A 27989-nucleotide genomic window follows, 5' to 3' on the forward strand; every position below is an offset into this window, starting at 1 on the left:
TAATTGACATCGTTCACTATAATTACAAATTATTATTGAAATTTATATATTGCGTAACGTGAAATGAAACAATAATCTTATTATGTACTTTACTAAATGTAAAATATAAATAAGTACTATGTGTGTTAAACCTTACACAATTTTGTAAATAAATGAAACAATGATACTTTAAGAAACAAGTGTTTAATATATTATAAATAGAGTATTATCACCTATTTCATATCTTGTAACGTAGATTATAATAAAAATTATATTGTTTTGTAAAATAAACTAACACATAAAAACTTTAACAAACGCTCTTTTAAATGCCCCATTTACATACGGTCTACTCTATGTCATTGTTCAAATTTCGTACTTACAAATTATTTAAAACATAAATTTGTTAATATAATTTGTATACTTCGTTATATTTTAATATATTCAAAACATCTTGTTCGAACATATTTTCGAACAGATTTATAAGTTCACTAGAGTTGATTTATTAAATTGTACTCATATTTTAAGAAATTAATTACTTGTTCGTGAATTTGCCTTAAGAAGCCATGTATTGAATTCCGTCTATATACTTTTATACTAATGATCATACGAACATATTTATTGCACATTAATTCATTAACGATTACAGCTTTGTATACAAATTCTTTAACAATATGAAAATAATCTAAGACTCTGCTAATTGATTGCTATTAATTTAAAAAAAATTTACGTAAAAATATTTGCGTTACCTACTCAAAATTAGAATTCGTGCGTTCTATTAGACGTACATTTTATTCTATAAATGATTTTATGAATAATAAATTTTAAATAAACTATGAAGGCTTCAAACACACCTGATGAACATGCTTGATGTAACAGAAATAATATTTAAACAATAACTACTATTGTTCTGTAATTTACAATGCATGATTTTAATAATTTTTTAATTATGCTTTTTTTATATCTATTAATTGTGTAATTGTGACAAACAGCAGTTTCATTATTTCTTAGTGTCTAACTACAAAGTTCATTATTTATATTTCTTTTCATATAATAAAATAATATATTCTTTCCATACGAAACATTATTCATCATATTTCCATCGTTATATTAGTCTTCTCAATAGCAAAATTTACCATTGATATTTATGTAGTATTGGAGCATATGTAATTTCTTGTGTATTTTCTTTATCAATTATCTGGTGTCGTGCTGCGTTAACGCAGCTTGTTCTTTAAAGTTATTTTTTTCTTGAACCACCCTGAAAAATACATTAAAATGTTTATCATATTATTCTATGCTTGAAAAAAAAATGTATATAGATAAAAATTGAAAATAATTGTACATTTATTCCAGCAGATACAAAACAGCTAATTCACTTTTCTGATTCATTATTGATTTCAATGTTATTAATTTTATTGTATATATAATACGAATAGATAGGTGAGAATATATCTACTGGAAATAAAAACTAAAACAATATTTCTAATTACTTTTTGCGTGCTTATTTATATTTTAATTTTATATGTTACTTATATGATACATTTTTATACATTACTACACATACCCTTTTTAGCAGCATATGCTAATAAATTAGCACGCAATATTAAAATTGTATTGAATAGAATCCATCACCGTACACAAAAGCAATATTAAATATCTTAGTTAGCTAATAAAATATTAATTGCACATGTGAGGATTGCACAAATACATATATATATATATTACTGCAAGCAAAAAATATATAAACGGATCACTTAAAAAGCTTGAATAACATTCATGCTGTTTGAAATTTTAGAAAAAGTAAAAATTTTAAAATAAAGAAATTAGCATTTTTTAAATTATTTTCTTACATTAATTTAATATTACAAAATTTAAATCAAACAGCATAAACTTAACTATATAGCAAAATAATACTAATAGTATTTGTTATCTATTAATATAAGCATGTTTCTTACTAAACATTGTGGCTGCTAAAAAAAAATGCTATGTTATGTCCAATAATGTGTTTACCATCTGTAAAAAAAGTTAATTAAACATATAAGAGCAAAAGCGATGCAAATTATGAAAATAAAATATAACAATGATGGAAAACTATAATGAATAACTATTTATGATTCAAATTAATGAAAAATCACATAATCAATTTGATAGAGCAAACATAAAATTTCTTTATAGTGTGCCCTTTACCCCAGTGTTTGTGTTCATAAAAATTGATCCACATGTAGCTATGCATGTTCTTTGATACCCATCATCTTCACATCGCTCCTTTCCGCACCGGCAATGTTATAAACTTTTGTTCGTCTTTGTACAACTTTTCTATATCTATATAAAAAATATTGCGCTTTCTAGAAGTGAATAGTTGATATTAGGACAAATCAATTAGTTTCCTTACTATCCATACGGCATTGATGTATTCTACAATTATTTGATGGACACATGATTATATTTTACATCAGTACAAATAACACTGTACCATAATGTAACAAGTTTCATAATATGTTAAATTTGATGTAATTGGAAATAAAAATATATGAAATTGATCTCCCTTAACAACATATTGGGACAGACAAGATGCAAGACATTCAAACTGCATGATCAAATAAAGTATAAAGCTAATGAGATCTAAACACTGTACAACATATTTCAGGGGACACACACATTATGATAGCTCATAACTTAAAACAGCTAATAATAAAAAATCATTAACGAAAATATCTTTAAGAAATTCGAGAATTTATCAAATGAAATATGTACAAGTATAATACATAAGATATTACACAATATGTGATAAAATTTTACTTATGTTACATGTAATTAAATATTTATGTGTAACGAGAGATATCTAGCTAATAATATAAGAATAAATTTGCAATTCATAGAAATTTCAAAATTTTTTTTCTAACATATGAACTATGACTATTATATTTTATAGAGATTAACATAAAGTGTCGATTTGGACACATATTTAGTATAACTAATAAATTTTTAATTAAAGAAGAAAAATAATATTAAATATATTATAAAATATCAGCCTGTCTAACATATTATACATAACTCAATTATTGAGTAATTATGTTTGTTATTCCTTGGTTGTAGAAATGCTACTAATTGTAAGCAAATAATAAAATAGTGCCCATTAAAAAAAGAACATAACATTTAATACTACAAAAAATAATGTGTGGTGCAACGTAAATTAATATTTTTAAATAGACTATTGTAGTAAGACCTGGCATAAACTGCTAATAGCAGTCTACCATCAACCCTTTCAAAAGAAGGAAAAGTTCCAGAATCTCATACTTTGATTTGCATACCTGCGAATCTGCGCCGTTTTGCCATGGGTTTCTTAGTGGACTGTCAGAACAATCAAAATAACAAAATTGTTATTCATCGTTATAGCATGAGATTTCGTACGTCAAAGCAAATGTTCTTATTAATCGTGGAGTCACGATGAATTGCTGCTGTTTTAATAATAACCGCTATTTTAAGCAAATCTTAAATACTTTTTTATCTTCTATGAAACAAACACTGGGACAATGGGACAAGTATGTTATTACAGTTTGCATCGAGTTTTCCAAACTAAAATTGCCAATGATTCTTGAAACTTGTTTTGCAATACTAAATGATTTCATAATAGATAATTTCCTAAAAAATAATTTATTTTTACTTTTAGAAAACATTGTTGTACAAAATTAGGTAGGATGCTTGCTGCAATACATACGCTATTCGCATTTCCTCCTTTCAGAATGAAATAGACTAAAACAAAATGCATATATGATATATAAAATGCTGCTAGCATACACTTTCGATAGATATATCACGAATATCGTAGTTTATTAAATATTATAGATATTATGTGTTTGTACACATTTCATAAATAAATCCACTACATAAAAGTGTAGCGAAATATAAAGTTTTACTGTCATTAGTACTGCCATTTTAATCTTTCATTTTTAAGTCATATGAAATTAATAATTTAAAGCCAATATGTATATATGTGCGTGTGTATATATATATATACATACATTGATCAAACATAAATCGTATTTAAGTAACTCTTAATAAATTGTGCAGAATACTATTTTACTATACATAAAACCAATATATAATAAGTGTTTATATGTATGATTATAAAACACAATTTTATATGTATATATAAATTCATCGTTTTGTGTATAACTACAGATCACTTGTAAATGGTTGCTCTTAATGCTTATATGAACAGCCACAATAAAGTATGTAACAATGAAATTATTGAGATACATGAAGAATAGATCTACTACAAAATACTGTGTAAATTATAGACTACCAAATAATACTCTGTAATATTATAATAAAATAATAACACAGGTCTCAGGATTATCACAAGGAATTGTTATTATTTTATGTATATAATATCAAAAAATTGTTTCTAGTATTGATTATTTCTAAATGTTGCAGCAAACGTTTAAAAATTATATATTATGTAATTTATATTGCAATATTATAGAACATTCAATTACAATGCAATGAGTAAGCGTTTGTAATGAATGTATTAATTAGGACTAATAAAACACATAATACTAATTGAAATAACATTCATTGTAATACTGAGCCCAAATAAAAATGTTTCATATTTTAATAACTAACTGAAGTGCACCTATACAGTAACAGAGCCAGTAATATTTGTTCCTCTTTTCACAGTTTTGGAGTTTACCTTCCTTTTTTTCTTGTGCTTTTTATGCTGCTGGCCCATCAATGGATTCCAGCTAGCCTGTGTGTTGTGATCTGTCATATGACAAGATTTGGAGGAGTATTTTGTAGTAAGGGGGCTGTTGTCAATTTCTTGTTGAGACTGAACCAAATTGATAGGCTTGGTTATGGAACAATTTGCGAACTCTGTATTCTTGAGAAGAATATTTTCTAATGCAGCTATCAGAGTCTGTGTTGCTAGTGGGAGCTGCATTTCAGATATATAATTATTTAACTCACCACACATTACATTAGGTGACGACAATTTATCAAATTTTTTAATGTATCAAGCAAAGAAAAATTTTCAAAATTGTCGTTTTGTTAATAGAGATGGTTCAAACATCAAATGATACACAACAATTAAATTGCTGATACATATCTGCTTGATAAAAACTTCAACTTTTATATTTTATTAGAATAATTCACATATTTTTCTTATATTATTTCAAAATAATATATGATTCATAAAATTTCTTTGCATTTAGAAAAATGATGGAATTCGAAAACAGATCTTTTTATACTATTAAAAAAATTTACATTTTTGGCACATGAATAAATGTAGTAAAATGTATGTATTATTTATAAATGTATAACTTTTTTTTCTATAAGAACTATATAATTATAGGTTGACAAAGTAATATTTTCTTTTCCAAAAACAATTTCATGTTTGTATTAAATCAAAAATGTAAATTTTTGATATCATTTTTCTAAATACAAAACTATACACAAAATATCTATAAAATAGTAATAGTAGTTGCTAATAAGCAACATTAGCAAATTAATCGTTGTTGTTAGCGATCGTATAATATCGAAATTTCATTAAATGCACAAAAGTATTATATAGGTATAAATTGTGGTATCATTGAATAATTGGCATATATAAGTTTAATATGTATAATATATTAAATGAAATCATGTGTATATATGAATTAAATTAATATGTGCAGGCAATAATACCACATTTGAGTTTGTTGAATTTATAAAATTTAGCAGCCAAATTCAAAGGTCTACAATTATATATATATATTTTTGGGCTTTTTCTCTTGCTGCTAATAAAATAAAATTTAATATGATTTAACTATATTCAATACAATGTTATGTATTCCCCATTAATTTATCGATTTGATTGCCTATATTACGTATCTAATAAACAACGAATTTTTCGTAGATAATATTTTGTAAAAGACAACCTGACCCCAATCACTAGAATCATATTACATCAAGTAAATTGCATGTTTTAATTGAAGAAAACTTCATAATAGAAAATGTTTACTTCCCACTGAAACGGTTAAGTATTTTACTTTTACAAAATAATATCTATATATAAATTGTTACCATATAATCATTACATATAGTACAATAACAGCAAAACACAAAGTCTGTTGTTAGTAATTAATTTCACAAATTAATAATAATTGATACATCACGTCAGAATTTTGCAGCATTATGTAGTTTTTCACATTTTCGCATTATAGCCATAATATTTGTCATTACAGCTATAACATAAGCTTTTTTACTTTTTTATACAAAAGGCACTGGACAAAAATTAATTATGACACTTATGAAACATTTAAAATCAATGTATACTAACCTCAGAATTAGAACATTCAGAAGCTGGCGGTCCATTTAATATTGGCTGTTCTGAACTGCTACAACCTCCATAAACTTCACTCTAAAATTAACAGAAATCCTTGATAATATTTACAATTTAAAAATATATAGTATTTTATAATTAATTTCAATATTTTATAATTTAATTTCGAAAATATGTAACATTCAAACTGTTCATATACATATGCGTATATATTACATATATAATACCTTAAGTTGTGACATTTTTTGATGAAGTTGTGTAACTACACATCGTAATTTATCCAATTCTGCATCTACTGCTGCTCTTTTGTTACATTCTATTTGAAGTTCTTCTGACAATCGTGCTTTTTCCTATAATTAATGTAACAATAGCTTTATGATACATTATTTAGCATAACCAAGTAATAATTTATTTCTTTATTGATTTACCTCTTGAAGCTTTTCTAATGTACCTAAATCATGAGTATCTACTTCATTCAAAACCGACTTTGGTGTGGATCTATGTGTCAATAATTCAGCATTAGCTTGTTCTTTAAAAGATTCAGCTTCTTTTAGTCTGGTTTCCAATTCTACTACCTTATCTTGTAACTACAAACATGTGAAATTATTTACTTACATTTCGAAATATTAAAGATAAATGCATTTTTATTTTTTTACAGAGCTTACCTTTTCATTTATATTTAATTTACTCATGAGTTCGTTCAATTCAATTCTAAGACCTGCTACCTCACTTTCTTTCTGTCGAAGCTGTGACTCCCACCTTGTTTCCTCTGATTCTACATGACTTTGCAGCTTATTAAGCATACCTTCCTGCAAATACATTTTTGATAAATACAACCGAAGTAAAAATTTAACAAGAACATATTACAAATACAATAGAAACTTACTGTATCATCAATAATTTGTTTGTAATGCGAAACCATGTCTTGTAAGTTTTTATTTTGTTTTTCTAATTCTGAATGATTATCAGTAGTATTCTTTTTCTTCAATTCAGTAAAAACTGTATTCACCTTTTCTTCAAAAACTTTGAGCCACAGCTCATGTGATTTTTCAGATACTTTTATTTCTGGGAATATCCTTTCTAATAAAGCCTTTGTTAACTTTTCTTCTTCTGCTTTTACTTTTTGTGTAATTTCCTAAAAATTAATTGTTATTCATTTAAATTTGATCTACTTTATTAAAGAGATCAAATGAATGAATATACATGTATAATATTCATATTTTAGAGAGAGTGTGGAGGGAAAAAGAGGTGAAAGGGTAGGTGAGTGATTATAATTTATTCAATTATATATATATAAAATATTTAAAACAAACAGATCAATTCTAAATTTAGAAAAAAAAGAATAAAGATTAAGATAGGTAAAATGGGGACTTACATCAAAGTTTTTCCCATTATTAGATTTAGCACGCAATTCGGCGGCGGAAAGAGCTTCCATCACTTTCCAGTTTTTTACACGTAATTCCTGTTCCAACCATAAAGAAATGAAGATCAGTGTAAAACTTTGAGATAGATATTTCATATAAACGACTGACAAATATATTTAAAGAATTCTTTTGAAATTTAAAAATTAAGAGGAGGTTGGCAAAGTGATGGAAGCAATAATAAAAATTGATTGCAAAAATACATAAATATAAAAAAAATATTTTTATATAAAAATTTAACTGCATATTTATATAACAATTTAACCACTTACATGTTGGTAGTATTAACATATATATACACACATAGATATACGTGTACATATATCTTAAATAAATCTACTAGAGAAAAATTATCTATACATATTATAACTTACATTATTTTTGGACCTTTGTGCTTCCAATTCATTATTTAAACGGGCAGCAAGACTATGTTGATTGTTTACATCACTTCGTAATGCATCAATTTGAGTATTTAATTGATTCAGTTCCACTTCTTTATGTGTTAATTCAGTTCTTAAAGCATTTAATTGACTCTCCTTTTGGGCCAACCTTTAAAATATAATTAATGTAGGAAAGACTGACCATCAAGAATCAAAATATACTAAATTGTTTTAGAATAGACTTATACGTACAAATTGGTTTGTTCTACAAGTTGTACATTCTTTTGAACATTATCATCAATTCCATTTTCACGGCCTTCTGCGGCTGGACGTTCAGTAGTTGCTGCTAATTGAGAAGCCAGTGATTCATTTTCTTCTTGTAATTGCTTAAGTTGCTTTTGCAAATCTGCGAGATTTGTGAGCTGAAAAAAAATAATCCGTATATTTTTAACGAAATATAATTTACATTTATATTGATATTTAAATAAATGATACCTGTATAGAAAGTTTATCATTTTCTTCTTGCAGTCGTGTAATCTGTAACTGAATTTCATTTGATCGCTGATCACGTTTCTGTAACCTATTTATCTCTGCCTTTAACATGTTTATTTCGTTCGTTGTTTCATTTACAGCTTTAAGTTCGGCACGTGTTTCTTCTAATTCATTTTGAGACTGCTTTAACTGTTCCTCTAACTTCTCCATGTTTGATTGATTAGTATTAACGTCTCCTTGTGCTATTTCTAGACTTTTTGTCGTCTTGTTAAGTTCATCTTGTACAGTATCTAAGTTCTTCTGTACTGCCTCTAACTGTGTTTCCAACTGTGTTATATTTTCTGTTGACTGCTTTAATTCAGTACGTACATTGTTAAGTTCTTCTTTACATGTTTCTAGATCTTTGTCTTTGTTAATAAGCTTTTCTTGAAATACTTTCAGTTCCTCCTCTCTGTCAACAAGTGTCACTTTAAGAGCTGTAATTTCAGCTGCCTCATATTTCACTTCATTCATTGATACTGACAGCTCAGATTTTAATTTCACTAATTCAGACTGAGCTTTATTCAATTCTGTTTTTAATGCTGAAGCATCATTAGCTTCTGTTTTTACAGAATTTAATTCACTTTGCAATGAATTCACTTGTTTTTGAAGTTCCTGTTCATGACGATGAGCGCTTTTTAGTCTGTGATCTAAATCAGCATGTGCACGATGGGAATCCTAAACAAATAAATATAAATATTTTATTAGCAATTTATTAGCGCTTTGTATAATGTAAAAATTATTATTTATCTTTGTTTTTATCAATAAAAAATGAGGAAAGGGAAGAAGCTTGCTGTACAAATAACAACCCACATTTATGATCCTCCCTTCTGGAATTTTTTTAATTATCTATTTGAAAAAATTGACATATTAAGCCTTTTAAAGGCTTGTGTCAATTTTTTCTTACCTCAAGCTGCCTAGCAACATCTTGCAGTCTATCTCCAGCTTCCTTGAAATGTTGTAATTGTCCTTCTGAATGCATCAATTGACCTTGCATAAGTCCTAATTGTTGCCGTAACATTTCTATTTCAGCAGTGCTACTCTCACAAGTTGCTTGTAACTCACTTTGTAATTCTTGTACTTCTACATGTTTTTGAGCTAATTGTGCTTTTAATGCATTTTCATTATCACGCATTTGTGCAAATTGTACTTCCATTTGTTTACGTTGTGCAATCAACTCTTGTTGCATATGACCTTGAGTTTGTCCTTGATCCTCTTGCATCTTATGAATAATTGCAGCATTTTCATTTATTTTAGTTTGCAATTGTTCAATTTGTCTAGTAAATCCTTGTTTTTCAGCAGCATGACTTTCCAAGATATGTTGCATTCGTGTATGTAAAGTTTGAGTTTCTGTAACTTTAGCATTTAATGTTTCTTCTAATTGTCTTACATTAGCTGATAATCTAGACCTTTCAGAATTCAACTCAGCACGTAACTCTTTCAATTTATTTTGAAATGCAATATTTGCTTCATGTTCATCGGCTAAAGCTTTTTCCTTTTCTGCAAGTTGTTTTTTTAATTTAATAACTGGATCTGCGCGACCTTCTGTCCATTCTGAGTGTTCTGATGGATTATCCATTTGTTTATTTAAAAGTTGATCAATAAGAATTTGTATTTCAGAACGGCTAAGTTCAGCTTTCTGAACTAAAGGCATTAATAAAGATACATTGACAGCATCCTTATCTCCACCTAAAGTAAAAAAGGAGTCAAAAATTAAAAAAGATATATATATATCATAAGCACTTGATAATAAAAATATCTTGATAAGATAGTTTAACATACGGAGGAATCACTTTATTCAGTTAATAACATAAGCTTAATTAATCATCTCTAATTTAAGAAATATTAAATATTATACTAAAAGAAATATGGCTATATATATATAAAATTTTGTTTTATGTAATATAAATATATTAAATAAAAAATAAATCAAATTGTTTTCATAAAAGATTATTATAAAAATTAATAAAAAGACATTAAGTAAAACACAGATATAGACTTTTAAATTCATTTAAAGAAATTAATATAGAAATTGAAATAATTAATATATTAACTTACCAATTTGTGCTAGAATATCATTCTTTTTCTTTGCTTTTTTAGATTCTTTATTTGTTGATTGAGTAGAAATTACAGTTTCTTTTATGACTTCTTTTACATCTCTGACTGGAGTTTCTTTTTGTTCTTTAATTTCTTTTGCAGAATCTTTATTAGCTACTGGTGGTGTATTGGTATTATTAATTGTTTCTTTTTTCTCTTCCTTAATATTGTCATCCTTCTTTTTCACTGAATCTTTCACATTCTTCTTTATTTTTGTTGGAGTTTCCTTTGGAGATTTATTTGTAGTTGATTCAGACTGACCAATTTGTTGTAAATTTTCTTTCTGTTGAACAAACCATATTAAAATATACTAGGATATGTATTTAAACTTGTGTATGGGACAATTCTAGAGATTAAAGATATAATAGTTAATTTTGTATTAAATCATGTGTTAATAAAATTTCATAAAAAAACATACATACAGAACACACAACAAGAAAAAAATAAATAATTAGAATAACTTGATATTGCAGCGAAAATGTTAATAAAAAATTATATCGTGTATAATATCAATTTAAAAGTTTACGTTTAAACTCAATTTATGAAAACTTTTTTTATTAAAATTTTTTTAATATTATTAATTTATCAAATTAAAATTAGTTTAAAAACTGAAGGCGCAGGTAAATTTGAAAAATGCTTTAACATTATAAAAGAAGCACTATATATAGCTTTAGTGTTAAAGAAGCAGCAAGTTATGCAAAATATGAAAACATGAATGGAACACATACGAGATAAAATATTCTACCAAAAGCAGTTCACTCACACTATGACTCCGTATGAGTTCGAGGTCGTCCTTTGGTTGAATGAGGTCAAAATGATTAACCTCTGTTGAGAGGGGTTGTGAAGGACTTAATTCAGTCACAATAACCAATGGCTCATCTTTATTTACAAGAATTGGCTTTACCTTTTCATGCTTGCTTTTCTTCTTACTTCCTTTGCTACCCTCCTATGATTTCAATGTATATATAAAATGTTTCCCACGTATTGAACTAATTAAAAGTAGTGAAGACAATACACTTTCACTTTTATAATAACAGGTATATAATATTATTTTACATTATATCAAAATGGACATATAGAATTATTTATATTGGTTAGTTATTGTGTATATATGTATATATAAAGGTGCTAAAAATTTATAGTTTTTTTTAATTATTATAGTTTTTATCAATAGATAAAATATTTTTTACAAAAAAAATAGTAGTATCTTTTAGTTTACTTATATATAAATATTATAGATGCATTTTTCACCTTGAAATTGTATTTATTTTGATTTCTTGCCAAACATATATACCTGAAATTGATAAAGCCACTGCATCATTCACAATTTAAAAAGAAAAAAGATGTTAATATGAAAGAACAGTTAATACTCTTCACCATTACTAAATTTTAATAACAATAATAACATTTTCAAATTTCTAGAAATGAATTATTAAAAAATATAAATGTATCATTAAAAGAGTATTTTTTATTCAATTGAATTTTATATCTTTTTATTATTTCTCTTAATTTTCATCTACATGATAAAGTCGCAATAAAAATAAGATATTATCATGTGTGGAACAGTTATTTATAGAAATTAATCTTTAGGTCCTAGAACTGTTTATCAATAAGCAATATACAAAAAAGCAAACTTTTGCTTTAAATAACTTCTCATGTTATATTAGTATTTTATTTTATTTCTAATGTAAATCTATATAAAAATTCATAAATTCTTGTTGTACTTTTTAGTTTTTAAATATATTAAATGTTTCCTGAGGTTATTTTAATACAAGACAAGATATTTCATTACATACTCAACATTATAATTTAAATTAACTTACCATGGCATAATTTTAATTATATTACATACATTTATAAAGAATTAAAAAATTATAAAATTAGAACAATGTTGCTATGTAGAAAATTTTAATTATGTAAACATATTTTTAAAAATGCATATTACTATATGTATAACAAACACCAATCATTTGTTTTTAAAATACTACAACTTGCTTGTAAATTGTTTTTTTATTACAAAACTTTATTTCTCCATACACTAATAAAATAAATTTAATTTTATACAAATTTACTGCAAACAAAAAGTGAAATTATCTCTTTAAAAGAGCAAATGTCCATTTTAATATAATATATATATATGATTTATTTGACTTTAGAGGGAAAACATTATTAACTGGATTTTTTACATTGATATAGGAGTGTGCAGTTATTTCACATTAGTACATTTTTAAAAATTACTATAGAATTACCATTTTTTAATTAAAAAACTAAGATGAAAAATAATAGAAAGGGACAAACTACATTTTCTGGGTGTTTTTAACAAAATTTCACTGATTATGTAAGATTGTTATCTCAAACCATGTAAAACATAAATGTATTAGTTCAGATAAAATGATGTACAAATGTAAAAAGATGTTGCATGTTATTGAACAGTTACATTAAAATATTATAATTAGTCCTTATGGTTTGGATGACACCTAGCCAGAAATATGATACATCATGAATAGAAAGACCTTAAATGACATATATGTAAGTGTGACATACAATATGTAAGCATACCATATTTCATGCATGAAATGTATGAAAACATAAGAATAAAAAAGCGCGTGTGTATATCTTTATTTTATAAATATGTATAACGATTCACGTATAAATATACAATACACAGAAACGAACTTCAATCTTATTGTTGAACTATATTTGTTATATACTTCAATTAATATTAAACAATACATTTTTTTAAAAGATAGATCAATTTTTATATCTTATCAGACAAAAAAAGATATTCAATTATTCTAATTGAAGTTTCTTAAAAAATTAATAATTTGATAATTATTTAACTTATTTTATTAACAAACATAACATCAAATGTATTTTTAAGTAGGCAATTTTAATTAGTTATGATTGTTTTATTTATTTTTTGAACAAATAATGTAAATACAAGGTCTCGCACAACATTGAGGAATCGCTTTGATGGTGGATCCTGCACATGAAAACAACAAAAAAAGTATATAAACAGCAGAATCCACAACTGAGCAGTTCCCCAATGTTGCAGGATACCCTGTACATAAGTTAAACAAATATTTCTACAAAAGTTATTTACATCAACTGAAAGTTTGAAAAAAGGTAATCATATACTTAATAAATGTACTTACACGAAGTAATGGTTCTAGTGGTAAAATTTGTGGATTTTCCTCAAATTGTACATGCTCTGGTTTCTCTTCTTTATCTTCCTTTTCCTCCTTTTCTTCTTTCTTCTCTTTTACTTTTTTTCCTGCCTTATTTTTATGTTTCTTTTCTTTACTTTTATCTTTTTTATCTAAAACGAATGTTAATACAACTATTACCATATCCATTTATAAAAATGTTTCATACTAACTTCTAATATAATAATTTAAGTTAACTGCCAAGAATTATCCATAATAATATTAAAACATGTTTAATATAATGCATTTAATCAATAAGGTACTACAAATACCTTTTTCAATAATTGAAAAACTAAATTATTTGTTTGACATCTTTATATCATATTATGATAGAATTATACATACTTAACAAAAGATCATCAGGAAGTTTTCTTTGCTCTGCTATTGCTTCTTCATAAGATTTTTCTTTTATGCCAAACATTGACACTAAAACAATAACTGCTGCAGAAATGACTACTACTGCTACATATACCAATCCTGTTTGGACATCCATTTTATATATTTCTACCTGTAATAGTAAAGTACTTATATGATAATAATCAATTTATATAATGATAATTTAAAATTTCATTAATTAATTTGTATATAATAAGAAAAGATTAATTATAAGCAGTTAACTAAAGTGTTCTTGATTTCTTGCCTAATCTTACACAATTCTTATCATAGTTTATTTGAAATATTATCTTCTATTTAACTTTGTTTGAGTACTATTGACATATACAATAGAACTTTGTACATGACACATGCAATATATTTAAACACACATATTCTTTAATTCAATAAAAAAGATTTCCATTACTAACTCTATAAATTAGTAAAAAATCTAATTCTATATTTATATTAAATATACTTTTCCATAAAATATATGTATCATTTTATGGCACGTAATAATATAGAGTAAAAAAATAAATGATATTGTGTATATACACATATATATAATATATAATTGTATATACATATATACATATATACATATATATATATTGTGCGGGTGCGCGTATACGTAAGTGTATATTCGATGCGTGCATGTGCGTATATGTAAAATGTTTTATAATGGGATTATTTGCTAGATGAAAATTTTGGAGAAAAGTATGACGAACATGACATATGGGTGACAAGCAGGTCAACGACATAATCATTGAAGATGAGTCAAGTTCCTCAATGTTAAACCACGAATCGGGTAGAACCGGCAAAATGACTTATATTGTACTAATATTTCGTGAAAACAATAGAACTAATAAACTCACTAAACTTACACTGCTCACCGAAAATTCAGTAGATCGCTCCTACCGAGGAATGTAAAATGAACAACGAACTCTGTTTGTCTACAGAGAATCACGACAAGAATTCACACACGACTTCTCAAGATTATGGCTGCCGAAGGCACAGACAAGTGTACGTGTTCGAAGCCACGCCTATCAAAACCCCCGTTTTCTGATTGGTGGCAACCTCTGCCACGTATGCAAAACACTCGTACAAACGAGAACAAAATTCATGCATGAATTTTGTTAATTGTCAATGACAATTAACTACAATGAATAATTGATAACCTAATTTAATTCATGCTCACTAACGCACTGTACGACATACGAAAGGATTAACACATTCGTGACACTATGCCAATTTTGCATACTAAAACAAGTTAGCCAACTTTATAAAAACAGCATTTGATAAGTTCTTTCGTTCTCTGTAGTCTTCTAAATGTGTTTTACATATGATCAACAAAATATTTATTATTAAATATTAATGAAATGTTTTTAATAAATAAAATAGGGATAGATATTATTTAACGATTTAATTTTATTGTAATTTATAGTTAACTTTTTAACATATAGAAAAATATGATATCTTTATCCCACACTTATCAAAGTATATATATTATAATTATATTAAATTTAATAAAAATTTTATTGGAATGCCTATATACTATCCTGAAAATAATGTGAAAAATCTTTGTTTTAACAAATAGATATTTAATGTTCTCTATTTATACAATCTTAATCGATTTTTATTATCATATAACATTTCTTAACAAACAGTATTATGCGCTTTATATCTCTAACATAAACTAATACGAAGACTGTAAACGCATGATACTCAGGAATAATCGACATAAAAGAATTTGAATGAAATATGCCACGTTTTTTGTTGCTTTTCCATGTGTAAAAGCATTATTGGCAGTATTTCGAAATTATTGTTTATGAATTTTTCAAATATTGCCATAAGATGATAATTCTTTCATTATTATGCAAACATTATTATTGTACCGCAAATCGATAAATGTACGTTTTCCATAAAACGTTATTTATCATTCATTAAAAGTTTGCTTTAAAAAATTGCACAAAACTTTTCATTTATAGATTTTGCTTTTCCTTATAATAAGAAAAAGTTTCAATATTACTTCAGGAATGTTCATGCCACTGCTCGTGCTTCAGGCAAAAAGCTTTCCCAATATTTAATAAGTTGGTTTTGGTACTGTAACATGGATTCCAAATATTCTATTAATTGTTTCTTAAAGTCTTCCACTCTCACTAATTCAAATCGTTCAACTTCTTTTTTAATTATCTTCGAAATATTGTCAAATTCTTCTTGCCCTCTATCAACTTTTGCTTCCCATTCTATTACTTCAGTAGCAGCTTGGCTTGTTTTGTCAGTTCTTCCAGATTGTTCTAATCTTGCTTTCTGTTCCCTTTTTTTATTTAACATCATTTGAGCATGTTGCCAATTTTGAAAAACTTTTACTCTTTCATGAAATACATCCTAAAATTGACAATATTTTTAAATGTTTGAAGTGTTGGAATGCACAACATTTATATGTAAATAGATTACTAACCTTTATTGCTCCAATCAGTGCAACATAATCTCTTAACATTTCTCCAAACTGATACAGATCGCTATTACTTTGCACTCTTCTGATCGCTTCTACTTTTTCCAATGTCTCAGCTAACTGAGCTAATGCCCTTCCAAGAGATGCTCCTGGTTCGCCATGACCAAGAACTGCAATGGATCTTGCTGTTGCACCAGTACATGTTGCTAATTCTCTTCTCTGATTAGTTAAGGTATCAACAGCAGAATGTAATGCACGCAGTTGAACATCAAGAGAATCAATTTGTGATGTCTTCTCTTCAAACCACTGAAAAATAAGAAAAATGAAAACTACTGCTTAACACGAATATATTTTATAAATTTAATTATTTAAAATTTTCGATATAATTAATCAAGTAAATATATATAAATAAATATATATATATATATATATATATAACATATAAGTTATTAAACATTTTTTAATTTTACTTTATCAGTTTCATCCATTTTATATGTTATCTTGTTAACAGTTTCTCCAACTTTGTTAAACAGCCTCATTACTCCTTTACCACTAAGTGCAGATGTATTAGTAGCTTTAGGTAATTCCATATCTATTAAAAATATACGCAGTTATAAGTATGATTGCATTTAAAAAGTCATTTTATTTTATACTACGATTTACCAGCTTCTAAAAATTCTCTAAAATCAGGATCAACACTAAGCACTGGATGAGCTGCAGTTCTATTCAAATATCTTTCAAGTGCTGCTCTGCGTTTTTCAATAAATTCTGTAGAACTGGAATTTTGTTCTTGATTCTTGTCACCAGACATTTTAATCTTAGTTGTCCCTAATCACATAATTATTTCATTTATTTTATTGAATAGTACGATAAAAATAATATCACTTCAAAATATCTATCAATACCAATAACACTCTTCTCTGGAGCTGGAGGAATTATTCTGCCATTTCTAAGATATTTATCTGTTAATTTGTCATGAAGGCCAAGAAAATCACTGAAGCGTCTAATAACACTGAAATTTCTCTTTCTAAATATTGGCATATTTGTTTCTGTCTCAACTTTGTAAGCAACATAAGCACCCATTCCATCTCCTATTTTTTGAGGAGAAGTTACAGTAATTTTTAAGAAAACATCAGAAGAATCTGTCGATACCTGTAAAATATAAACTATAACATATATTTTTTAACTTGTTGTTATTAAAATTTAATAATCTAAAATATACCACATCAGGTGACTGAGTCTGTATAACATTTGTTGAAAGTACATCTGTATTATCGTTTATGGGAACATCATGGAGATCACCTATGTCAGTACTCATTGGTCCCAAAGGTGAACTTAATGGTCCTGGTGCAGGACTTGATACCGATGAAAATGAATTTTCTTCTGGTGCATCTCGTAAAGTTAACTTTGGTAATTCTGTTTGAATAGTTGATACTCCGTTGTAAGGAGGTGAATCCTCTAATTGACTTTGATCCTATGTTTAAACAATATTAAATTTTATTTTACAAGAAATGTTTCAAATTATTACAAACGATCTTATTATATTATAGTAACAAATTACAAATATTATATTTAATACAATAGAAATAAACTTGTGAACCTAATATATAGGTTATGAAATTTTTACGCACATGTCTGAAAACAGTATAAAAACTACCTGTACTGCTGATGCAAAAATATCTTCATCGTCGTCGTCTAAATCATCAACTTTCACCTCATTAGTATCAAATAGCGGCGGAGATTCTTTTATATCAGCCATCTTAGTGATTCTGTCAATCTACCGAGAAATGTACTGGGATCGGCCCCCCAAGTGATGTATGCCGTATGCCAACGTCAATCGCTATCTATGACTATCGTATTTCTCACGGTACCTATCTATATTCGTGTATTATAAACTTTCTAACTTATCTTTACTACACATTCCGCGCGCCTTAGTATAGAATTCTCACACCTGTAATATGTAATATACATAGAACAAATTAACAATTATGTTATTATAAAGGCGTCTACTGATGAAGTCAGTTAGTTGCGGTAGGATCAAAAAATGCATTATGTACCGTTTCGTTCACAATAAATTGTTATCGTCTAGTTATGAATTTGTAGCGGCATATTTAAAAATGATAACAAAGAATATGTACATATTGTGTTAGTAGTGTACTAATTACTTTCGAAATAATACGTGTAGCCAGGTGTACTGTAATATTTTAAAAAACCGACGATTAAAAATTTACGAACTATTAAACATTATTTTCAATGCATAATACCTTAATTTAATAAGTAATTTAGATAGATGTTTCTAGGAGGATTTTATAAACGTGTAAAACAGTGTGCAAATGACATAGATACATAATGTATGGTGCTTTTGTTATCAGTTTGTGGTTACTTCTGTTTACTGTATATATTTTACATATGTAATCTTTAATCTCGAAGTAAAAAGGATTAACTTGGAAAAACGTTATATATTTATATATAGTACTTATTTATGAATTTTTTTTATAACTGTTTATTAATTATCAGAAATGAATCAAATGTCCAGAGAAGAAATTGATATCAGACGACTTTTAACAAGATGTGAATTCATGGCAAAAGATGATCCTCATAAGGATTGGAAGCTTGAAAAGGTTAAAAAATAATTTTAAAAATGATTAATTATTTAAAATTAAAGTAATTTATTTAAAACAAATGTATCAATTATTTCAGTACATCCTTGCTTTGGATGATATGATCAAACAATTACAAACATTACCACGGTACGATTCTATTTTATTTTTTAATAAAAATATATATTTATTAACAAAGATTTTAATTGTAAACAATGTGCGTCATATGAGCAACATAATAACTTAATATACTTGAAATTATTATAAAATTATTAAAATTTAATACTTTTTCAGTAAACCATCTAAGGATACCATGATGGGTTACATTAAACGAATAGATTTCCTGAAGGGATTAATAAATACAACTAAACTTACAAGTCCAGTAGATAGAGTTGCAGCTGTACAAATGTTACCAAAAAGTTCTACAACATTTAATGATTCAATAGGTCCAAATATAACAACCCAGATACATCAAAAAACTTCAGCAAAATATAATAGAGAATTGCGTGCTGAATTATTCCATAGTGATAAGGGTATATCAATATCACTATTTGTAAAAAAGATAATTTACAAATAATAATAATTATCTTTTTTTTCTGGGGACATTAGAAGATGGTATAAGACAAAGATTAACTAGTACAAACATGCATGATGATGATTTAGGTGCAATTTTAAAATATAATAGAAATATTCAAGAAAAAATTGCTGAGAATATGCTTTCTATGACTAGTAGCATAAAAGAGCATGCTTTAGCAGCAAATGCCATTATAAAAAAAGATATTGGCTTACTTGAAAAATCTGATAAATTAACTGATGTTAATACAAGTAAATTAAAAACAGAATCACTAAAACTGCAAGAACAAACACAATCATATTGGCGGTGCTGGATGTGGGTGATGATCGCATTTGTTTTAGTTGTATTTTTCAGTAAGTATTAGTGCATAATGCAACTCTATTTATGCTATAGTATTCATAATATTGAAATATCATAGTATAATTTTGAAGTTATTAATTTTTATGAAATACATTTATAATGTACTTGTACGAAATATGATAAGAATTTATACAATAATAAAATTATTTTTCAGATATGGTATTATTTATAAAAGTTGCAAAGAAAAGTATTTAAATTTGTAAATACATTTATATGTATATCCACAACTGACTTGGGTACATGAGAGATAGACCATGTACAAATGTGAATATCTTCAATTCAAATAAAATCATTAATATTGTTATTCTTATTATAAGCATATCTGTATATATTTTTCATGATGAATTTTCATCTATGTGTATATGTGTTGATTACACTTAGTCAATAATGTGGTAAATGATAATAAAAATATAAAATTTTTAATTTCCTCTATAAGAATTACAATTATTTATCCTTCCATTGATATCATTGAATGTACTGAAGTTTAAATTAAATTATTCACTTTTACTATATTTAATTATCATAATAAATAATAATTTATTTTCAATAAACAAATGAATGAAAAATTTATTTCAATACTTGTTATGTGTCACATTCATTTAAATATATTATTTTTTCTTTTCTAATATATTTCTATTAAATTAAGCTCAAAATTGGAGTTTTGCATAATTGTATTTTTCACTGTCAAAAAAGTACTAGTACTTTAAGTAAAAAAAAGATAAGTTCAATATATACATAATAGATAAGTTTAAGCAAAGAATAATTTTAAAACAAAATACCATAAATACATATGTTTCTCCATTATTTACTGATACTCAAATAAATCTTCTTTATATTTTTTTACTGAACCATCTATTGAAATCCAATCTCAACAATAATTGAGCTAAATGCTCTCCACTTGGTTGTGCACGTACTCTATTCAATGTTTTGGTTAACCAACCCATCAAACTATCAAGAGTATCAGATAATGTTTTAAGCTCTTCTTGTTCTGTTAAAAGCAAATTACCTACTTCCCACATAGATGCTTGTAAGATAAAATCATCACAAAGTCGCAATAAGAGTTTTATTAATTTGTTGACCTATCAAAAATATTTATCAAATGAATTGATAGATAAAAATTAAAAAATTATTTAAATTAAAATATAACGTACAGGATTTTTTCTTTCTGTTGAACTCCCTAATAAAAATGTTTGTGACATAACATTAGCCAAGAAAATACAGTGTGCTTTTTGTACATCTTCAAAATTTCGAGTATTTTTCATATTTGTTTCCATTATAGTATATTGACTTTCTAATACATCAACTTGTAAGTAATATTGTAAATTATCAATAATGAAAATTAAATTATTTCTTAGCTGAATTACGCCAATATCACTGTAATAATGAAAACAATTAATATTTAATAAAAATCATATTGTTTCTGTATAAAATATTAGAATCATGTCTTACATGTTTTTATAATACATATGCTCACTCCAAAGGTTCCATAAATCAATTTGTGTTTTTTTAACCCTTAGCAAAAATTTGAATAATGTATTGTAATCATTTAAAGCTGATGGATTAAATAATAAATGTAATGGCCATATGACTTTGTACTTTAAAGTAATCATACCCCACCCACGTCTTTCTATAATAATATCAATACTATATTATTGGAAGATTTATCTACTTAAAAAATATACCACTAAATAAGAAAATATCTTACCAATAGGATCTTCACGTTCCTTCTCAGTAAATTCCGTACCTTCTACCTCAATATCTTCATTTTCATGTGGTGGAACTGGAACTATAAAATTAAAACTATCCATGGCATTTTCATCATTTAAATGCATTTTCCTTAAGGCCATTTGGAAAGCTAAATTAATATCCCTAGAGGTATGCTGTGTTGGAGATTTATTTAATATATGAGCCGTAAGTCTAATAAACTCAAGAAACAAATCACCACGTCCCATAAGAAAAAAATCTTTTACTAATTTAAGTTGTTGCACAAGTTGTGCTTCTTCAACAGCAACTCGCCATAAAAGTTCTGTTATACATTGTTTCAATTCATCGATTGTACGTTCAAATTCAACAATATTAAAAATATGTTTTTTTTGTAAATTTTGAAGTTTAAGAAAATATTCATATTCTTTTTCTCCCCATATAGAAGTTTCAGTTTGATCAACTATAGCAAAATCTGTTAATAGGTAAACAAGTTAGTGGTTTCATTCCATATTTTAAGCAATTTAAAATTTTTTAAATATAAATTACCTTTTTTCTGTCTTGGGTCATTTCCAAACATTATAATAGTTTGCCCTATAGTTAAGATTTTAGTTGCTAAAGATGGTCTAATGTAAGAGGGAAGTATATCAATTTGAACATCATAATTCCACATATCTGCAGTAAATTTTGTATTTATTTTATCAAAATTATCCTTGTTGTCTACTAATATTAAACTGTTTTCCCTCTCAGATATTTTTTGAATAAAAAATTCATTGTACATATCTTCTAAATGGCCATATAAAAGCCAGCTAGTTAAATGTTTATAAAAAACTGTATGCACACAGTGAGACATTCTAAATGAAATGAAGTAATTGGCAAAAGTAAATATGTAAAATAATAGCAAACAAAATAATGTAATTTAATACTTACTTCTCTATTGCAGATCTAACATCAGGAATACCCGTATACATATTTTGATGCAAACATTGTAATAGTTTACAACCATGAATTTTTTGTGTGCGAATCTGAAATGAATTAAAAGAATTAATATTTTATTTAAGTGTGATATATATCATTTTATATTGATATTATATTATATTATTTTATACTAATAACCTTTATTTACCTCTCTTATGATAGAATTTAAAACAGAAAATAGACAAATATATTTTTGGATACGACAAAGTATTAGTGACAATGGAGTATAACTATCACGAAGAACTACATCTTCTAAATCAACAATCTCCTTACGAAATGGTTCCAAAGATTGATCTATTCCTTCACAAAGAGCTTGTAAGTATAAACCACGAGGAACATCTTGTAAATCTACAATTTGTATTTAAGAATTAATGATTTATAAATTAATATATAATGAGATAAATTTTATAATTGCTAAATTGTAATACTTTGAGTAGAATTTAAATCATCAGATGTGGTATATTCTTGAATGAAATTCCTAATAATATTACATTGTTCAACTATATCCAATATTTCTTTAAGTAATACACGTTCACCAGGATGCAAATATTTTTCAAGATCTACAGTCTGAAAACAGCACATTTAAAAAACACAAATAAACTGTATATATAATTCAAAATGAATTACAATATCAATAAATATTATATTATAATTACATCTGATTCCAATATTTGCAAAGCATTGGTTGAACATCCCCATAATGACATTAATATTTCATGCAACATTTTATTGATATTTTTTAATTGGATGAAATATTACTCTCTCCAATTAGCAACAAATTATGTTGCATATGAGTTAGTGAAAATAGTATATAAACTGCAAATTAAGCACGTAACCTGTCAATTCACTTGCCAAAACTTATTGTTTTGATATATAAAAATGACAGAAAATATTGAACGCATTATGAATAAGAAAATTTATACTCTTTTATCTATCCATTTCTTGTTTCTATTAAATTTTTCATTATAGAATTAACTTTTACCACTAATACATTTTGTACATTTCACTGACGTGCTTTTATTTCTTTTCAAATATTTGTTTCAGATGTATATATACATTCTACATATGTATGTGCATAAATCATAACTTAAAGACCATCTTTTCATGTAACCTCCATTTGAAAATGTGTATTTAGTAATTATTGGTTTGCATGAAGATTTGTATAGTATGATAGAGTTAAGGATAAACAACTTGCCAAACGTCATTCATATAGCATATATAAAAATTTAAGTTACTGTTGAGGAAAATATTTGCTAATGTTGTAATTCTAATAATATAATTACAATACTAAGTGATTTCTAAAATCTCTAAAACAAACCTTAATAAATTATATACTATTTATAACAAAAGAATTATGTTTTAATTAATGCAGGCAATTATACCTGCATAAAGATATAATAACCTCAAATAAACAAATCATCAAAACTATGTGTAAGTGTGGTACATTTTAGTGAATACAATATATTTTTAATAAATTTTAATTAATTACTCAATGATTTATTAAGATATGGAAAAATATTAATATATGCAATATATTATACATTTTAAATTTTTACATAAATTATATTTAATAATAAATTTTTCAGAGATCTAATTATGGATACTTCAAAAGATACATTAATATGTCGTTTATGTGGTGTAAATCTTGTAGAAGGAAAGCATAAAAGTATCTTTGAAGGATCAACAGATTTAATACATAAAATAAAGGAAACATTGCCAATTTCAGTATGTTAATATACAATACGTGATACAAATTAAAAGTATTAATTGCAGTTTAAAATCTGAACATTTTATTTAAGCTTAATGATTATTAAAATATCTTAATAATTTATCTGTTTTATATAATAAGATATATATTATTACATTATTAATATATCATGTGATAAGGTTTTGAATTAATATTACTTTAAATGACTTTTACAGATATCTATTGATGATAATGGTTCAAAATATGTATGTTTGTCATGTTATGACAAAATTACCTTTTACTACAAATTTATTCAAGAAGTACTGGAATATTCTAAAAGATTAGAAAATGCATCACAAATAGAATCCTTCTTTGATCTATCTAAAGAAGTAACAGACTTTTCACAAATTCATAGTGATGCTATATATACATGTCCAAATTGTAATGTAGATTTAATGATTTTATTAGTTAGTAATCCTCAAGACTGTGATTATACCTTCCAAATCTCATTAGCTATGGTAAATCATTCTGAAAAAAAATATATAAAGAAAAAGAATATACAAATACATAAAAATGTAGTACATCTTAATAATACTAAAAATAATGTACATATAAAACATGGAAACAAAACAACAATTACTGAAGATATAGAAAATATGCCTAATCAAGAAGTAAGCCTAACATTACCTGTATTAATCTTAACAAACTACTACAAAGAGGAAAACTTAAATTGTATTGATGCATTATCTAGCAAACAAAACACAAAAATTGAAATACAAAAAGACACAAGAAAAGATCTTAAGGGATCTAATTCTGTTCATCTCTCAAAAATATTAAAAGTGCAAGAAATATCACATGTGTCTAATAATTTAATAGATGATGATTATGATTCTATAGATCCATTAGTGAAAAATGAACCTGAGAGTGATAATACTTATTGGCTAGACGATGAGACTGATTATAAAAATGAGAAAGATACATGTATAACAACATCACAAGACACCATGCTTGAACAAAATGATATACAAGATGAAAATGATATATATAAATCTTGTTTGAAATATGTATGTAAATTATGTGGTGCTCGCTATCTTTCACACTTAAAATATGAGTTTCACATGGAAAGACACAAGCTAGGTAAAATAGATAAATATGAATGTACATTATGTGATAAAGAAACAAGTAATGAAAACTTATTATGGGATCATTATTTTCATACACACAAGAGTTTACAACGTTATATTTGTGTAGAATGTGGAAAATTATTTACAAAACGAAGTAGATTGAATGGACATCAAAAAAAGTATAAACATTCTGGTGTAAAACAAATACAAGTTGGTACTAGTGAAGATGTTATTAGTGAAGATGTCATACAAAAAGCTATAGCATCAACAAAACAGGAGAGAGTATCTATAAATTGTAATCTTTGTGGTAAACTAATTTCAGACTTAGATCCAGATGCTATTAATGACTTAGTTACATGTGCTACTTGTGAAGATTCTACACTTTCTTTAATGATAGATGGAAATGAGACAAAAGTAATTTCTCCACGTCAATATCATTGTTCTAAGTGTCCCAAACACTTTGTACGAAAAGAAAGACTAGAATTTCATGAAATGAGGCATAATGAAAATATGAATGAATTCATTTGTAGTACTTGTGGAAAAGATTTTAGAGCAGAAAATTCTTTATATGAACATTACCTCTTTGTTCATAAAGGAGCAAGACCTCACATTTGTGAACTATGTGGTAAGTCATTTCAGTTAAAAGCTAGATTAAAAGATCATCATCGAATTCATACAGGCGAGAGACCATATCAATGTGATAAGTGTGGTCAACAATGTAGAACTGCAAACGCTTTAAAGCTTCATAGAAAAATTCATTTTTCTCATAACAGATATACTTGTAACATATGTAATAAGTCATTTAGTAAAAAGCAAAATATGAATGAACATTTAGAGAAGCATTGGAAAAATGATAAAAGTGTAACACTACCACAATTATTTACATGTCCAATTTGTGTAGAAGATTTTCCAACCTACCGTATGTTAAAATATCATATGGTACAAATTCATGAAATAAATAATCAGGATCCAATTTTGATAAAACAAAAACCATGGTATGAATGTGCAAATTGTCACGAGAAATTTAAACATCAAATGTCTTTAAAAGCACATAAAGAGAGAGTACATGAAGGAAAAGTAAACCCCATTTATCAGTGTTACATATGTAATGCAACATATAGAGTAAAACAACTTTTATTAAATCATGTTAGAAGTAAGCATGATGGTAAAAGACGTTATAAATGTGCTCAATGTGAAAAAGGATTTAATGACACTAAATCTTTATATAATCATGTATTATTACATACTGGGAAAAAACCATTTGTCTGTGAATATTGTAATATGAGTTTTAGAAGAAAAGACTCCAGAGATCATCACCGTAGAAAACATACTGGTGAACAACCTTATCAATGTCCAGATTGTGGTGAATCATTTTCTACCTATAATAATCGATCTAAACATCGAAAGAAAGAACACGGAGAAGGAGATCCAGAGTGTCCAGAATGTGGAGAAAAATGTTGTAATCAGCAAGAAATTAGAATACATTTAAATAAACATCTGGGAGAGAAATTAAAAAAATTACAAAATATAAAATCTGAGTAGCCTTAATTTATATACAATTCAAACAAAAATACAGTGAAACTACAATTATGCAATTTCTAAATTAAAATTGCACTAGTTAATTATAATTAGTGGATTATTTTATTTACAAAAATGTATTTATTTTAATTATTTTATACATACTACAAATGCAATTTAAAATCAGAAGAGCTGACTAAAAACATGTACCAACATCTAATTTTTTACTGTTTCATTATTATTTAAATTATTTTCATTAATTTTATTTTACTTAAATAATTAAAAACAGGAATTTCTTTATCTTTCTTCCATAAAAAAATTATATGTAACTTGCTACTAAATAATGTATTAAAATATTTCTTTGTATATTTTAATCATTGAATTATTATTTCATGTAATAAGTACATTCATATTAAACAACTGAATAATAAATACTATATTAACATTTTATTAAAATACTTTCTTGTTATTAAATATTTTAATACAAAATCTTATTAGCATTTTACACAAAAACTTATACAATTTTATACAAAGCTTCCTAAAACAAAATAATTTTTTTTTTTGCTTGTATAAAATTAATATCATGTTTCTAGAAATATTTTTCAACTTTCGTACATTTTGTACTGTAATATACTTCATTTTTTCTTTTTTTTTTCTTTTTTTGTAAGAAATATTTACTATAATATT

General features: G+C 26.0%; 5 protein-coding genes across 13 annotated transcripts; 2 read left to right on the forward strand and 3 right to left on the reverse strand.

Moving 5' to 3' along the window:
* Positions 1 to 12: 12 nt before the first annotated feature.
* On the reverse strand, positions 13 to 15547 carry LOC139996531 (uncharacterized). Of its 3 annotated transcripts, XR_011802278.1 has the most exons (19): positions 15190 to 15547; positions 14279 to 14441; positions 13883 to 14046; positions 11491 to 11673; positions 10689 to 11010; positions 9538 to 10319; positions 8595 to 9308; positions 8352 to 8521; positions 8094 to 8268; positions 7674 to 7760; positions 7185 to 7433; positions 6964 to 7107; positions 6727 to 6885; positions 6526 to 6648; positions 6296 to 6376; positions 4670 to 4912; positions 3288 to 3327; positions 2164 to 2298; positions 13 to 1234 (listed from the first exon to the last, which is right to left on the reverse strand). XR_011802278.1 is itself a non-coding variant. In XM_072020913.1 (18 exons), the coding sequence occupies exons 2-18, from the start codon at positions 14424 to 14426 to the stop codon at positions 1191 to 1193; spliced, it is 3828 nt and encodes a 1275-aa protein (XP_071877014.1). In that variant the 5' UTR covers positions 14427 to 14441; positions 15190 to 15547; the 3' UTR covers positions 13 to 1190. The 3 variants fall into 3 exon arrangements, 1 of the variants encoding a protein (XP_071877014.1); XR_011802279.1 differs by lacking the exon at positions 7674 to 7760; XM_072020913.1 differs by lacking the exon at positions 2164 to 2298.
* A 338-nt stretch (positions 15548 to 15885) lies between these two features.
* On the reverse strand, positions 15886 to 18558 carry Snx1 (sorting nexin 1). The gene is made up of 7 exons (XM_072020951.1): positions 18418 to 18558; positions 17983 to 18234; positions 17666 to 17912; positions 17424 to 17588; positions 17231 to 17352; positions 16767 to 17066; positions 15886 to 16693 (listed from the first exon to the last, which is right to left on the reverse strand). Exons 1-7 carry the CDS (start codon positions 18517 to 18519, stop codon positions 16346 to 16348), a joined length of 1536 nt encoding a protein of 511 aa, XP_071877052.1. The 5' UTR covers positions 18520 to 18558; the 3' UTR covers positions 15886 to 16345.
* Use1 (Vesicle transport protein Use1) lies at positions 18494 to 20721 on the forward strand. Of its 7 annotated transcripts, none has more exons than XM_072020968.1 (6): positions 18494 to 18627; positions 19278 to 19381; positions 19461 to 19510; positions 19655 to 19893; positions 19970 to 20287; positions 20449 to 20721. In XM_072020968.1, the coding sequence occupies exons 1-6, from the start codon at positions 18585 to 18587 to the stop codon at positions 20487 to 20489; spliced, it is 795 nt and encodes a 264-aa protein (XP_071877069.1). In that variant the 5' UTR covers positions 18494 to 18584; the 3' UTR covers positions 20490 to 20721. The 7 variants fall into 7 exon arrangements, with proteins under 7 accessions (XP_071877069.1, XP_071877070.1, XP_071877074.1 ...); XM_072020969.1 differs by having other exon boundaries at positions 19973 to 20287; XM_072020970.1 differs by lacking the exon at positions 18494 to 18627 and adding an exon at positions 18651 to 18791.
* A 364-nt stretch (positions 20722 to 21085) lies between these two features.
* On the reverse strand, positions 21086 to 24067 carry Grip75 (gamma-tubulin complex component 4). Its single transcript, XM_072020935.1, has 10 exons — positions 23897 to 24067; positions 23630 to 23789; positions 23402 to 23540; positions 23122 to 23321; positions 22926 to 23020; positions 22545 to 22849; positions 22000 to 22470; positions 21744 to 21921; positions 21446 to 21668; positions 21086 to 21373 (listed from the first exon to the last, which is right to left on the reverse strand). The coding sequence occupies exons 2-10, from the start codon at positions 23696 to 23698 to the stop codon at positions 21125 to 21127; spliced, it is 1929 nt and encodes a 642-aa protein (XP_071877036.1). The 5' UTR covers positions 23699 to 23789; positions 23897 to 24067; the 3' UTR covers positions 21086 to 21124.
* A 124-nt stretch (positions 24068 to 24191) lies between these two features.
* On the forward strand, positions 24192 to 27907 carry LOC139996535 (uncharacterized). Its single transcript, XM_072020933.1, has 3 exons — positions 24192 to 24404; positions 24560 to 24698; positions 24897 to 27907. The coding sequence occupies exons 2-3, from the start codon at positions 24570 to 24572 to the stop codon at positions 27324 to 27326; spliced, it is 2559 nt and encodes an 852-aa protein (XP_071877034.1). The 5' UTR covers positions 24192 to 24404; positions 24560 to 24569; the 3' UTR covers positions 27327 to 27907.
* The last annotated feature ends 82 nt before the right edge of the window (positions 27908 to 27989 follow it).

This window comes from Bombus fervidus, chromosome 18, assembly GCF_041682495.2.
Source record: "Bombus fervidus isolate BK054 chromosome 18, iyBomFerv1, whole genome shotgun sequence".
Taxonomy (NCBI): domain Eukaryota; kingdom Metazoa; phylum Arthropoda; class Insecta; order Hymenoptera; family Apidae; genus Bombus; species Bombus fervidus.